This window comes from Micromys minutus (assembly GCF_963924665.1).
Source record: "Micromys minutus genome assembly, chromosome: 6".
NCBI lineage: Eukaryota > Metazoa > Chordata > Mammalia > Rodentia > Muridae > Micromys > Micromys minutus.
In genome coordinates, this window is record NC_137975.1 from 24,319,063 (window position 1) to 24,330,297 (window position 11,235).

Sequence of the window (11,235 nt, forward strand, 5' to 3'; positions counted from 1 at the left end):
ACATAATGCTGAAAGGGCTCTATAAACCAGGCCTTTGCTACTGGATAGCACTATACCAAACTATTACAAAAATAGTTTGCTGCAATTTTTAGTGTTCAGTTTTCTAAGCCAATGTGTTCCAGTTTCCACCATTCCTGTTACTTTATAGCTGAAGTGTCTGCGGTGGAAACCTAAACCCTTTGCTTTCCCAGCTCTCTCTGACTGGCTTCACTTCCTTGCTCTTCTATCTAGGGACCCGTCCAGAGCGCCTTCCTGTGTTCGATGAGGAGTGCTGGCAGTTGATGGAGGCGTGTTGGGATGGCGACCCCTCCAAGAGGCCTCTCTTGGGCATCGTCCAGCCTATGCTCCGAAGCATCATGGACCGGCTCTGCAAGTGTGATTCTGAGAGACCCAACAGAGGACTAGACGACTCTACTTGAAGACAACACCCTTCTCTTCCACTGTTCCTTCCCTCTCACCTTTTGGTCAAGGGGAGAATTTGTCATTTGTTCATTAAGGGAGCTCCCAAGGAGACTGGTGCTTGTTGACAGCTCGAGGCCTTTGTGGGTAGAGATGGCTCCTGGGCAGTGAAGAACTCGGTGGCTGTCTTAGTGTTCATACTGCCTTACACCGCCCCTTTGGCAAAGGATTGTCTCAGATGTGTAAAAGCTGAAGAATGTGATGTTCTGGCGTGAGCACTGAGGAGGAGGCAACTGTTACCACTGTCTGTTCACAGTGTCTCTAAAGCAAGTGAGCCTGCAGTGCAGGCCATCAGTCCAGTGGTAGAGACCACTCAGAAACATGACCTAGCCAGATACACCTTGTGGTTGTCTGGTTCTTGTTCTTTATAGCCAGGATCTCAGGTTGTTACAGTCAAAGACCCAGGAGGAAGCTGGACATGAAGCTGTCTGTCCTCACAACCCCAGGGTGTTTACATTTCCAGGGCCAGGGAGCCCTGATTTCTGTGGGGCAGAGCTAACCCAGAACAGAATCTGTTTCTTGTTTTTCCCCACCCTCTACCCTTTTTTTTTCCTCAAAAAGGAGGGAATAAACCAGATAACATGGTACTTGGACTTAAGCATCTAATCAGAAATAGACTTTAATTTTGTTGTTTTTAATGGGATATAGCCCAGGCTAGCCTTAAGTCTATCCTTATGCCTCAGCCTCTATAGTGCTGGGATTATAGGCATGTGCTACCATGAATAGCTTCTAACTATATAACTCACTCCTTTCTTCTTCTGTGCTAGGGACCAATCCCACTGCCCAGATTTGCTGGTAAATACTCTCTCATGAGCTATGTTCCAGCTTCATATAGCTTTTAAAGATCACTTTGAACACTCTGCCCATGCTCTCTGATAATAGTGCAGTTGACCATGGTGGTCTAAACACTCACAGCTCTTCAGAAATGCCATGTAATATTTTCTACATGCAAACTGTAACGGACAAATGATTGGCCAGTGTCTTTGGGTTCCTTGGCTCTGGCTCATTTTGGCAGAAGGCTTAGTCTAGCTTTTAGAATTTTAACACCTACTTAACTATACTTAGTTACTCTACTCTGAGAGTTAACATGTTGCCCTCTAGAGATAGTAGGATGTACCAGAAGCCAAGGAGTCAAGAAAGAAGAAATGAGTCATCTCTGCTAGTTAGGTCTGTGGTGTGTGAACTTGAGGTCTTGGGTAGTTAGGAGGCTACTCCTTGTTCTCGAGTCTAGCTGTAATAAGGAGGCAGTAGGTAGCTCCAGTATGAAACTATATTCCTAACATTCTTTGGACCACTTATCCCATATTCAGATTCATAACTAGGAGGTTAGATTTTTGTTTCCTCATCCAGAATCTCTTCAGTTTCCTGTCAGATTACAGATTTCTTCTTTTAATTTAAAGCCAATTTGCATCAATTTCTGCCCAGTGGGAGGAGCAGAGAGCCACAAGGAAAGGAGTAGCTGTATAGTTCATTCATTAAAGAGTATCCAAGAAATTAGGAATTTAGGAAGGCCCAAGAGCCTCCTAAAAGTATATGGCAAGCCAAAGCCCATGTAGTGGGTATTTGGTGTTGGTATTTCAATGTTCAGCAGGCTGAGTATGTGAACATGTATGTCTAATTTGTGTGTGTGTGTGTTTTACTTTATAACATTGTAAGCTAATTTTGGATTCTACTTTTTTTGGCATCTATTATTTCGGAGATAAAATGCCATAAAATGTACTGTATTGTATATCACTTGGGAGGATGCTGGCTGGTCAGAGAAGAGTGGCAGCACTTGGGTAGTGCAGAGCTCTAGAGGGCCAACACTTTGAAGATTTCCCTCTGGGTTGGGGGAGGAAGAAGGGCGGCATGAAGAGTTACCTGTATTGTATCATCCACAAGGGCAGCCCAGCAGGGACACCTGGATGCTTCTTGGGAGTTGAAAGTCTGGTTTATTTTGCCTTGGAATGGAGTGACAGGCCTCTCTGCAGAGCAATCAGAAATAATGCCGGCAGTCTGGATGCTCATCTGTGCACACGGCACAGATAACTGGCTTTTTGACTGAGCAATCTTTCACTGTTCTCAGGAAGAGGACTATCCTGGTTGTTGCCAGACCAAAGAGAGTCACTTCTGACCCTACCAAGTTTAAGGGACAGGGCTAGGCAGCCATGGTTCTAAGTGTTAACACTAATGCTCAAGAAAACCAAGGAAAGGCCACATTACTGTTACAGTAGAGCAGGAGAATGGTAAACTCTGAACACCTGTCAGCTCCCCAAATGCACTTCTGTAGTTTTGCTTGAGCTGTTAAACAGGTTAGAGCACTCAGGGTGTGTGTAGTTCAGTGGTAGCATGTGCGTAGCCTGCACATGGCCTTAGGTTCAGTGTCTAGTACCAAAAAATAAAACACAAAGGTCAAAGAGAGAGTGGAATGTTTTTCCTGACAGCAGTGGCCTGGGGTAATAGGGCTGCACAGTGACAACTGCACTAAATGACACTTTATTGTTATTGTTGTATTATTTAGCACTAAGAAGCCCAGGGAATGGGTGAGTACAGTCACACTTAGGGAAACTGAGGCACCCTTTGGTCTTGTTCTAGAGAGGTGCCCTGTTTGTTTGATCTAGCTTACTGGGAAACCTCCCAAGACATGTCCTGTCAGGATGGAGTAACAGCCTTGGAAAACTGCATCCCAAATGTTCAGAACTAGCATTTTGTATTTGTTGGGTCAAACAGTCCACATATTCCTTAAAAGAAAATGAGGATTTAGTTTTCTAAATGTTGGGGTATGTGAGATAGAGCTGGTACAATATTAAGAGTGGATCAGGAAGGGGTGGCCTCAAAAGACACCTGGACTGCAAATCCCCTACAAGTTTCAGATAGTACTGTTGTTCCTGAGTTTTATTTGTAACTTCATCTGCCTTATTAGCATCTAGTGTAATTGTTGTTGTGGTGGAGAATGTACAAATACCTGACATCATCAGAGAGACCAAGTAGCCCAGAGAGCTGACAAGAAAATTTGTCTGGATGGCCTGCTGGTTTTTTTTTTTTTTTTTTTTTTGTCTTTATGTAATGTTTTTATTTGTCTTAAAGGACTAATGTTTATTACAGTGTTATATAAAAGTGTAACATATTAAGTGTATAGAATAAAGTGCAATAACAAATTTACTCCTCACAAAGTTTAGCCTCTGTGCCCTCCTTTCTTGAGCAGCGTGGCTCTTTCCATCGCAGTGTTTCAGTGGGACCATTTTATTAATTTGTTTGCTGAGAGATACAGCCCTAGGTTTTGTCTTAGTGTAACCTGAATGGCTGCACTAGGCTTTGTGGAGTCTTCTGTAAGTTGTTAGGGTATGATAGCAGGTGTGCTGCATAAGAAAGACCACATTCATGTATCAGTGTAACCTGTCTGGCTTCCCCTTCCCCTTGATTCCCTTCACATGCTCACAGGATGCTCCCAACCCTGCTTCCCTCCATGGTCCGCACTCCTTCCATGTTGGAAGATTGCTGAAATACTCCAACTCTTTTCAGCCTCATCGACTGCAACATACTTTCCTCTCTTGACCAGGGTCCATACTTGGTCTGCAGCTTTCCTAGGTAGGTGTCCCATGACTCTGGCATCTCCAACATTTTGGAGTCTCCAACACAATCCAGGTTTCACCTTCACAGCTTTACAAAATGATCTCTCTGGACCTCCATCCATACCTGCCATGTGCCTGGCATCAGAGGCTTTCCTTAGTTGTGGCAGGAGATTCCACAGCCCCTTTCTTGTGTCTTTGACTCTAAAGCCAGAATCACGTGGAAGTTGTCAAGTTCTACTGCTTGATGCGGCTGGAACTTGGCCTCCTGTTGAACTACATGTGTATCCACTTTCTGTCATTAATGGTTTCCCTCACTGCTTGAGCTTTTAATTCCTTTTCACAAGTGGGTGCTTAGCTAGGTGGGGTCTTGCCTCGAGGTTACCATCCCTTTATTCCATTTAGTGTTAGGTTTTTCTTTAAATTTGGTATCCCATGAACACTGGACTTAGCTCTGATGACACTCCTAGTGCTCCTTTTCTCTGCAAACTGTACATTTTGTATTTCTCTGTCCAGCTTGCACCTTTTCATTACAGACCAGTGTAAGAGTGAGTGCTAATAACCATGCTACAGTCAGTCCTAGACTGTCTTGTAATCTCCTCTGCCAGCAGCATTCATCCAACCTTCTTCAATTTAACCTTGGGCAGAGTTTTAGAAAAAGGGCAAAAAGCAGTCACATTCTTTGCCAAAATATGACAAGAATGTTCTCTAGGCTACTTAGTAATATTCTTCCCTTCAGAAATATCTTGAGCTGCCCTCCACAGTTCAAATCCCCCAATCAGCACGGTCTTTTTATTCCTACTAAGATGACTCATTAATCCCTGCTTAAAGCATCCAGCCTCTTTTCTAGTCCAAAGCCCCAAAGTCTTCCATATTTCTCCAACAATTAGCATAGTTAGGCCTGGCACAGCCCAGTCCCTGGTACCAACTTTTGTCTTAGTCACTGTTCTATTGCTGTGAAGAGACACCAAGGCCAAGCAACTCTTACGAAAGAAACAGCAAACATACTGATTGATTTTGGGCCTTAGGGATGGCTTATTTCTTACTATATGCTGGAGATTATATTTCAAATCAATGGGGGAAAGACTATTCAATAAATCTAGTTATCTTTTTTACAGTGAAAACCATAGAATGATTTATAAGTAGAATAAACTTGTTTCTCACAGTCTCAGAGGCACGGCAGTTCTGCTTCATAGATGGAGCCTTGTTGCTGTATCCTATAGAGGTTAATGCAGTCTTCATAACGGAAGAGCAGAAGGACAAAAAGGGACAAAGTCAGCACCCTCACATGAAAGAAGAGATGGAGCTGCAACAAGTGCCTAGCTATAAAATGAAACGGCTGACTTCTAGAAGCTGTGGGATTTGGTGGAGAAGGGTCAAGGAGGCCAGGTGGTGGTGGTGGTACATTCCCTTATTCCAGCACTTGGGAGGCAGAAGCAGGTGAATCTCTTGAATTTGAGGCCAGTGTGGTCCACAGAGAGTTCCAGGACAACCAGAGCTACACAGAGAGACCCTGTCTTGAAAAAAAAAAAAATCAAAACGGGTTGTGGTGGGTGGAGGGGTGTCAATAAAATATTCAGAGAGAGGGGGCCAGGGGAGAGCAGCAGAAATTTCACAAAAAGAACACTGAACCTGGAGAAGCGGGGGAAACAAATCAAGGGAGTCCTGATGACAAATGGCTGGTAGCCAGCCATAACCACAGGATGAGCCCCAAATCCAGCTGCAGGGCTGGCTGAAGCAGGTTTCCCCAGAGCCATGGCTCAGCAGTCAGAAGCATTCCCCTGTTTAGAGGGCTATGGCAGGTCACTATCCTGAGATGGTTTAACCTGAGCTACCCTGCTGGCCTGAGAAAAGGAATAAGTCATAAGTAATGGTGCCTTAATTAAACATGCTACAGCCCCAGGGCAAGAAACAGCCCTGGAACAGCTGTGGAATGCAGAAGGCCAGCTGTAAAGTGCAATTAGCACAGGACTCAAACTGTGGAGTGTATAAAGAATGGCAGCCCTTGCCCTGGGTGTGGAAGAAGACCCTCCTACCCACTCAGAATAACTGGAGTTTGAGAGTGTAAGCCTAGGGTCTGTAGTGGATCATCTTTTGGCATTCTCTGTAGTTTGAAACTCTTGCAGACCACTTGGTATCTACAGCCACATCTCTTCTGCAGGTGATCGTTTAAGGGCTCTGAAAGTATGGAGATAGGTTCACCAGTACAAAACTCAGGGTTGTGGCTAATTCTGCTAATTCCAACACAAAGGGAAGACACCCCCAGATAGAATACTAGCCACCGAAGATCTGAAGAGTCTGGGGTGGGGCTGTCTGGCCCTCAGACTGTAAAACTAAGTGTGAGGCAGCAGAGGCCTTTAGCACAAAGACCCTGCAGACTGATGGTGGACATTGCACACTTGTTCCATAGAAACTCCGCACAGATAATCACAGGGAAGATCTGAGTCCACGAGTTGCACTTGCCCCTCCACACACAGATATCTGCAGACTTCCATTTTGAAGACCTAACTAGAAAGAAGCTAATCCAATACACCAGCACTTTAAATACTTTCTTTCCTTCCTTTTGGGGTATGGGCTGTGTTAACCCTTCTTTCTCTCTGTATGTTAGTAGTGCTCTTACTTATCACCAAATGTTTTTATTCCTTTCATAAATTTACCTAATTTTATTTACAGGTTTTTATGCCCTTTGCCAATTTGCATCTTTTTCTTTCTGTCTATTATACGTTTGGTAGTATTTTGACTTTATTGTTTTCTAAAACCTTTATGTTTTAATGTTTTATTCCACTTCTTGTGTTTATCTAATTTGGGCTATGCATTTCTTCACTTTTGGGAAACCTTTTTGTCCTTTTTAAAATTTCGTGCTCTTTTCTCTTCCCCTTCATAACATTCTTCACCTTTTCTTTTCAAGTGATTTAAATTTCTTTCATCTTATTATGTGTATAAATGTTTCATCTGCATGTATGGTCTGCGCACCACATACGCCATGGAGCCCAGAAAAGGATGTTGGGTCCCCTGAAAGTGGAGGTATGGATGGTTGTGAGCTGCCATCTGGGAATTGAACCGGGGTCCTCTGGGAGAGCATCCAGTGCTCTGAAGCACTGAGCCGTCCACCCGCTCTTGCTTTTCCTTACTCATCCAGTCCGAGCCAACCATCAGCATGACAACACCCAATCGGTTTCTCCAAGCTGCCTTTTGACATGGAGGCCTACGATGACCTTCACCAAGGTAGCTTGCTTTTGAACCAGATAATCTCAGAAAATCGTCTTTGGACAGGTGAGAAAGTACTAGCATTTATGTAGAGAAAGCAGGAAATGGGCCATAGAAATGACAACACCAAATATCCTGCCAGCGCTGACTCCGTCCCCACAGAGAGGAACAACTGAAACCACAGCCATTCGATACAGTACGTGTAGTGTAGGTCGTCTAACCACATACTCCTCCAACCATGTCAGGCCATGGGTAAGTTCCTACTCTCTCTCTCTCTCCTCCCAATAAACAAACAAACAAACAAATAAATAAGCAAGCAAATAAATAAATACATGCAAATTTTAAGCAGAATAGCATGCTTTTGTCTAGCATGCACAAGGCTTTGTTTTGTTAATGTTAAGGTAAAAATGCCGAAATCAGAAACATTGAAGAAGGTGTAAAAAGATTTGAGGAAGGACAGGGTCTCTGAGAAGAACAAGGTCAAGGTCAGCAGGTTGGCTGGCTCCCAGTCCCATGGAATCCTTTCCCTGACACACGCACACTATTGCTGCACTTTCATAGACTCTAGACTCTTATCTCCAGTGCAGCTCATTCTAACACACTAAACTAATTAAGAATGGCTTCGAAAACCCTCTACCTATTCCAAAAAGAGACCACACCAGAGCACTCCAGGCAAGGAACTGAATGTTAGGTATCCAAGGTATGCAGCTAAATCTTGGTAGCTGTAGTGGGACTTAGTTCCCCATTATGGGAAAACACTACACAGTGTCTACAGAAGTATGAAAACAAAGAGCAGGCTAATAAGTGGATCGTAGGCCCTACCCAGGTCTGAGACCCATGGTACTCACAATGGTGGCATCTAATGAGTAATGGCCAGCAGATACGCAAGGTCAACAGTTAACAGAGTAAGTCAAAATATCCAGGACAGCTGAGACACAAAGATGTGTTTCTTCCTGACAGTCAGGAGGGAGAGAGGGCATCAGGACAGGAGAGTTTCATTCTGTAGGTCTGGAAAAAGGACCCCAAATATTCACAAAGGTTTTTTGTAGTTGAAATTATAAGGGAAAGATATTCAAGAGAGAAAAACCGATCCAGTAATAGAGGAGAGGATTTTTAATGCCAGCTCCTTGCTACCTGGGATTCTAATTGTAACTGTCTAGCTGGTTCCTAGCAAGAAAGCAAAGCAGTTTGAATGGTTCAAATGGATGAAAATCCCGAAGGGCTAGCAGCTGCTGAAAATGACTGATGCTTGGGAAAGCTAAACATAAAAAATCTGGGCGCATGAAAACATGGCAGCTTTCCTTTCCCTTTCTGATATGCTTCTCCTCTCCTCTCCTCTCCTCTCCCCTCCCCTCCCCTCCCCTTCCCTTCCCTCCCCTCCCCTCCCCTCCTCTCCTCTCCTTCCCTCCCTCTCCTCCCCTCCCCTCCTCTCCTCTCCTTCCCTCCCTCTCCTCCCCTCCCCTCCCCTCCTCTCTTCCTCTCTTCTCCCCTCCCCTCCCCTCCCCTCCCCTTTTCTTTCCTCTCCTCCCCTCTCCCCTCTCCTCTCCTCTCTTCCCTCCCTGATTCCTCTCCTATTCTTCCCCTCCTCAGATTCCCTTTTATTTTCTGAGAAAGCATCTTGCTCGATAGCATGGCTCAAATTGGTCCTGAACTTCAGGTTCTCCTGCTTCAGCCACCCAGGTGCTGGGTCTGCAGTTTGCACCATGCCTGCCCTTAGACTGTCTCTAAAAGCTTCGACATTTGCCACTGCTCTTAGGTTTTTTTCTTTTATTCCTCTCTTGATAAAATAGTATATAATAACAACAGAAAAAAAAAAACCTCACATTTTTCCTCCAGATTTCTAAAGCTTCCTGTGGCAGTTAGACAAAATGTTTCTTTCTGGTTTGGTAGTGCTGAGGATCGAACCCGGGGTCTTACACATATTTGGTCTGCAAAGGTTCTATGGCTGAGATACATTCTCAGGCTGGCCAGATACCGGCCAGGCTGGCCTCAAAGGCACTATATGAGCATAGGTTGGTTTTTAATCAGAAACCATCCTTCAATGGCCTCCTGAGTGCTGATTATGGTGGGTGTTTGTGTATGTGCTTCCATTGTTTTCCAGAAATGACATCCAGACCTACCTACATACTTTGCTTCCCTTCTCAATTTTCTTCTTTCCAGGGAATTCAGAACTGTGTTTAACTGTCCGTTTTTTTCCCCTCTTTAACCACATTAAATCTGTAATTCTCCTGACAGGAAACACTGACTACAGTTGTACACTTTTTCCGGGAGATGCTTTGATCCTTGTCTTGGCTGGTCTTTGTGATGCCACCACCTTGTCTCTCTGCTGGGAGCTTTCAAATGTGCTTATGTGCTCTACGACAGCTGCCCAGGGGAGTTCTTGGTGAACTGTGAAGCAGAAGTGTTCCAGGTAGAGAGTTCCCACTCCCATCCTCCTCCATGGTGCTTTAGAAGGTTAGGGCAAGGGCTCTACCATATATCCCAGGCCAGAATTTATAATTTTTAACATAAGAGAGGTAAACACTAGCTGACCCACTGCATGGAGGACAGAAAATATCTTACTGAGAGGGAAGTTCAGCCTGGCCAAAAAAACAACTTTTTTTTCAGAATGTCTGACAGGTACAAATTGCTCCGGGTCAAGAAGAAAAAAAAAATATTAAAAATTTCTCCCCTTCAGCACAAAACTTCAGATACGGTGTTTTGGCAATTAGTAGTTTTAATAAGCTCTAATTAATCCTCACAATTATAGTTTTCCATCAAAGTAGAATACATCGAAATACAAGGTATACAATGTATACTATACCAAAAGAAAAAAAAAAAAAAAAACCCAAAACCTCAAAACAAAACAAAACCACCACCACCACCAACCAATAATCACTGATTATTCATTATGAGGAGTAATCACAAATACGCTCTATCACTAATTCAGAGATTCTTAAAATGCAAAAATATGCATATATATAAAATGGACAAAATATAGTACATCTTTAACCTGGACTTCTTTAAAGTCCATGCTTTATCGTCTCTGGTCAACGTATCTGAGACGGACCTTGTACAGGCTGTTTATTAAAAACAAAACAAAACAAAACCAAAAAACCCTTTGCTATTCTGCTGCTTCCAATTCTGTCTCCCAATCTCTCTCAAGCTCCTTGTTTTTCTCCTTTACTGTAGATTGGATTCCGATCATTCTCATCGTCCCACAGGATCACTGCGGTAAACTCGTGGAAAATTTTCATTCCCTCACATGAATTTCTACTCAGCGGTGTCTTTAAGAGTTTGATTTTTAGGGCTAGGCTTATAGGTAGCCTCTGTAAGTAAGGTTTAGGTTCAATCACCAGTACCAGAAGAGCCAAAACCAAACCAAAGCAAACCACCAGCAGCAGCAACAACAAAAATCCCAACCCGTCTAATCTTATTTCTTTCTCTCTCTCACTCCAGGGCTCACTATACAGCCTAAGCTCCTTCCTGAGCACTGAGATGACATGTATGTGCTACAAGGCTGGGTAGAAATTTTATTTCTTATACCTTAACTTGATCATATTATTCCTTCCTTGAAAATTTTACAAAATGCATGTTCCATTAAAAAAACAAAAAACAAAACAAAACAAAAAAAAAAAAAAAAAAAACTGGCTAGGACACCAACAGACTACCTTCAGAAGAGAAAATAAACATGAATACATGCAAAAAGTTCATCACTATTACTAAATAAGTGAAATAATTTGGTTTTCTCTTTTTCACCTAGCCAGTGGGCACAGCTGAAGAAATTTGATAATAAGTCACTGTGAGAAGTGCAGAAATACTTCTATAAATTATTTCTTGTAGTATAATATTTAGATAGCTTTTCGGAAAATTTGGATAGGTGAAGGAGTGAAAATTGTCCAATATCTCTGAGCCTCAATTACTGTTATTGGGTTAAATTACTACAAGAAGGGGCTATTTCGGAAATAGTAACTGCTAAAAGCGGCTAATATTTGCTGTCAACTAATATTTTGCGCGCTTTGTATGCCAGCTCATTTAATCC

At 43.2% G+C, this 11,235-nt stretch overlaps 1 protein-coding gene across 1 annotated transcript in view; it reads left to right on the forward strand.

The window, feature by feature from the left end:
- The window catches only part of DSTYK (dual serine/threonine and tyrosine protein kinase), a 46,852-nt gene extending 43,257 nt beyond the window's left edge, over positions 1-3,595 (forward strand). The window contains exon 13 of the mRNA XM_080917906.1: positions 232-3,595. Within this exon, the coding sequence (XP_080774032.1) occupies positions 232-419 (188 nt within the window). The 3' untranslated portion in view covers positions 420-3,595. The remainder of the gene's footprint in view (positions 1-231) is intronic.
- Positions 3,596-11,235: the final 7,640 nt, after the last annotated feature.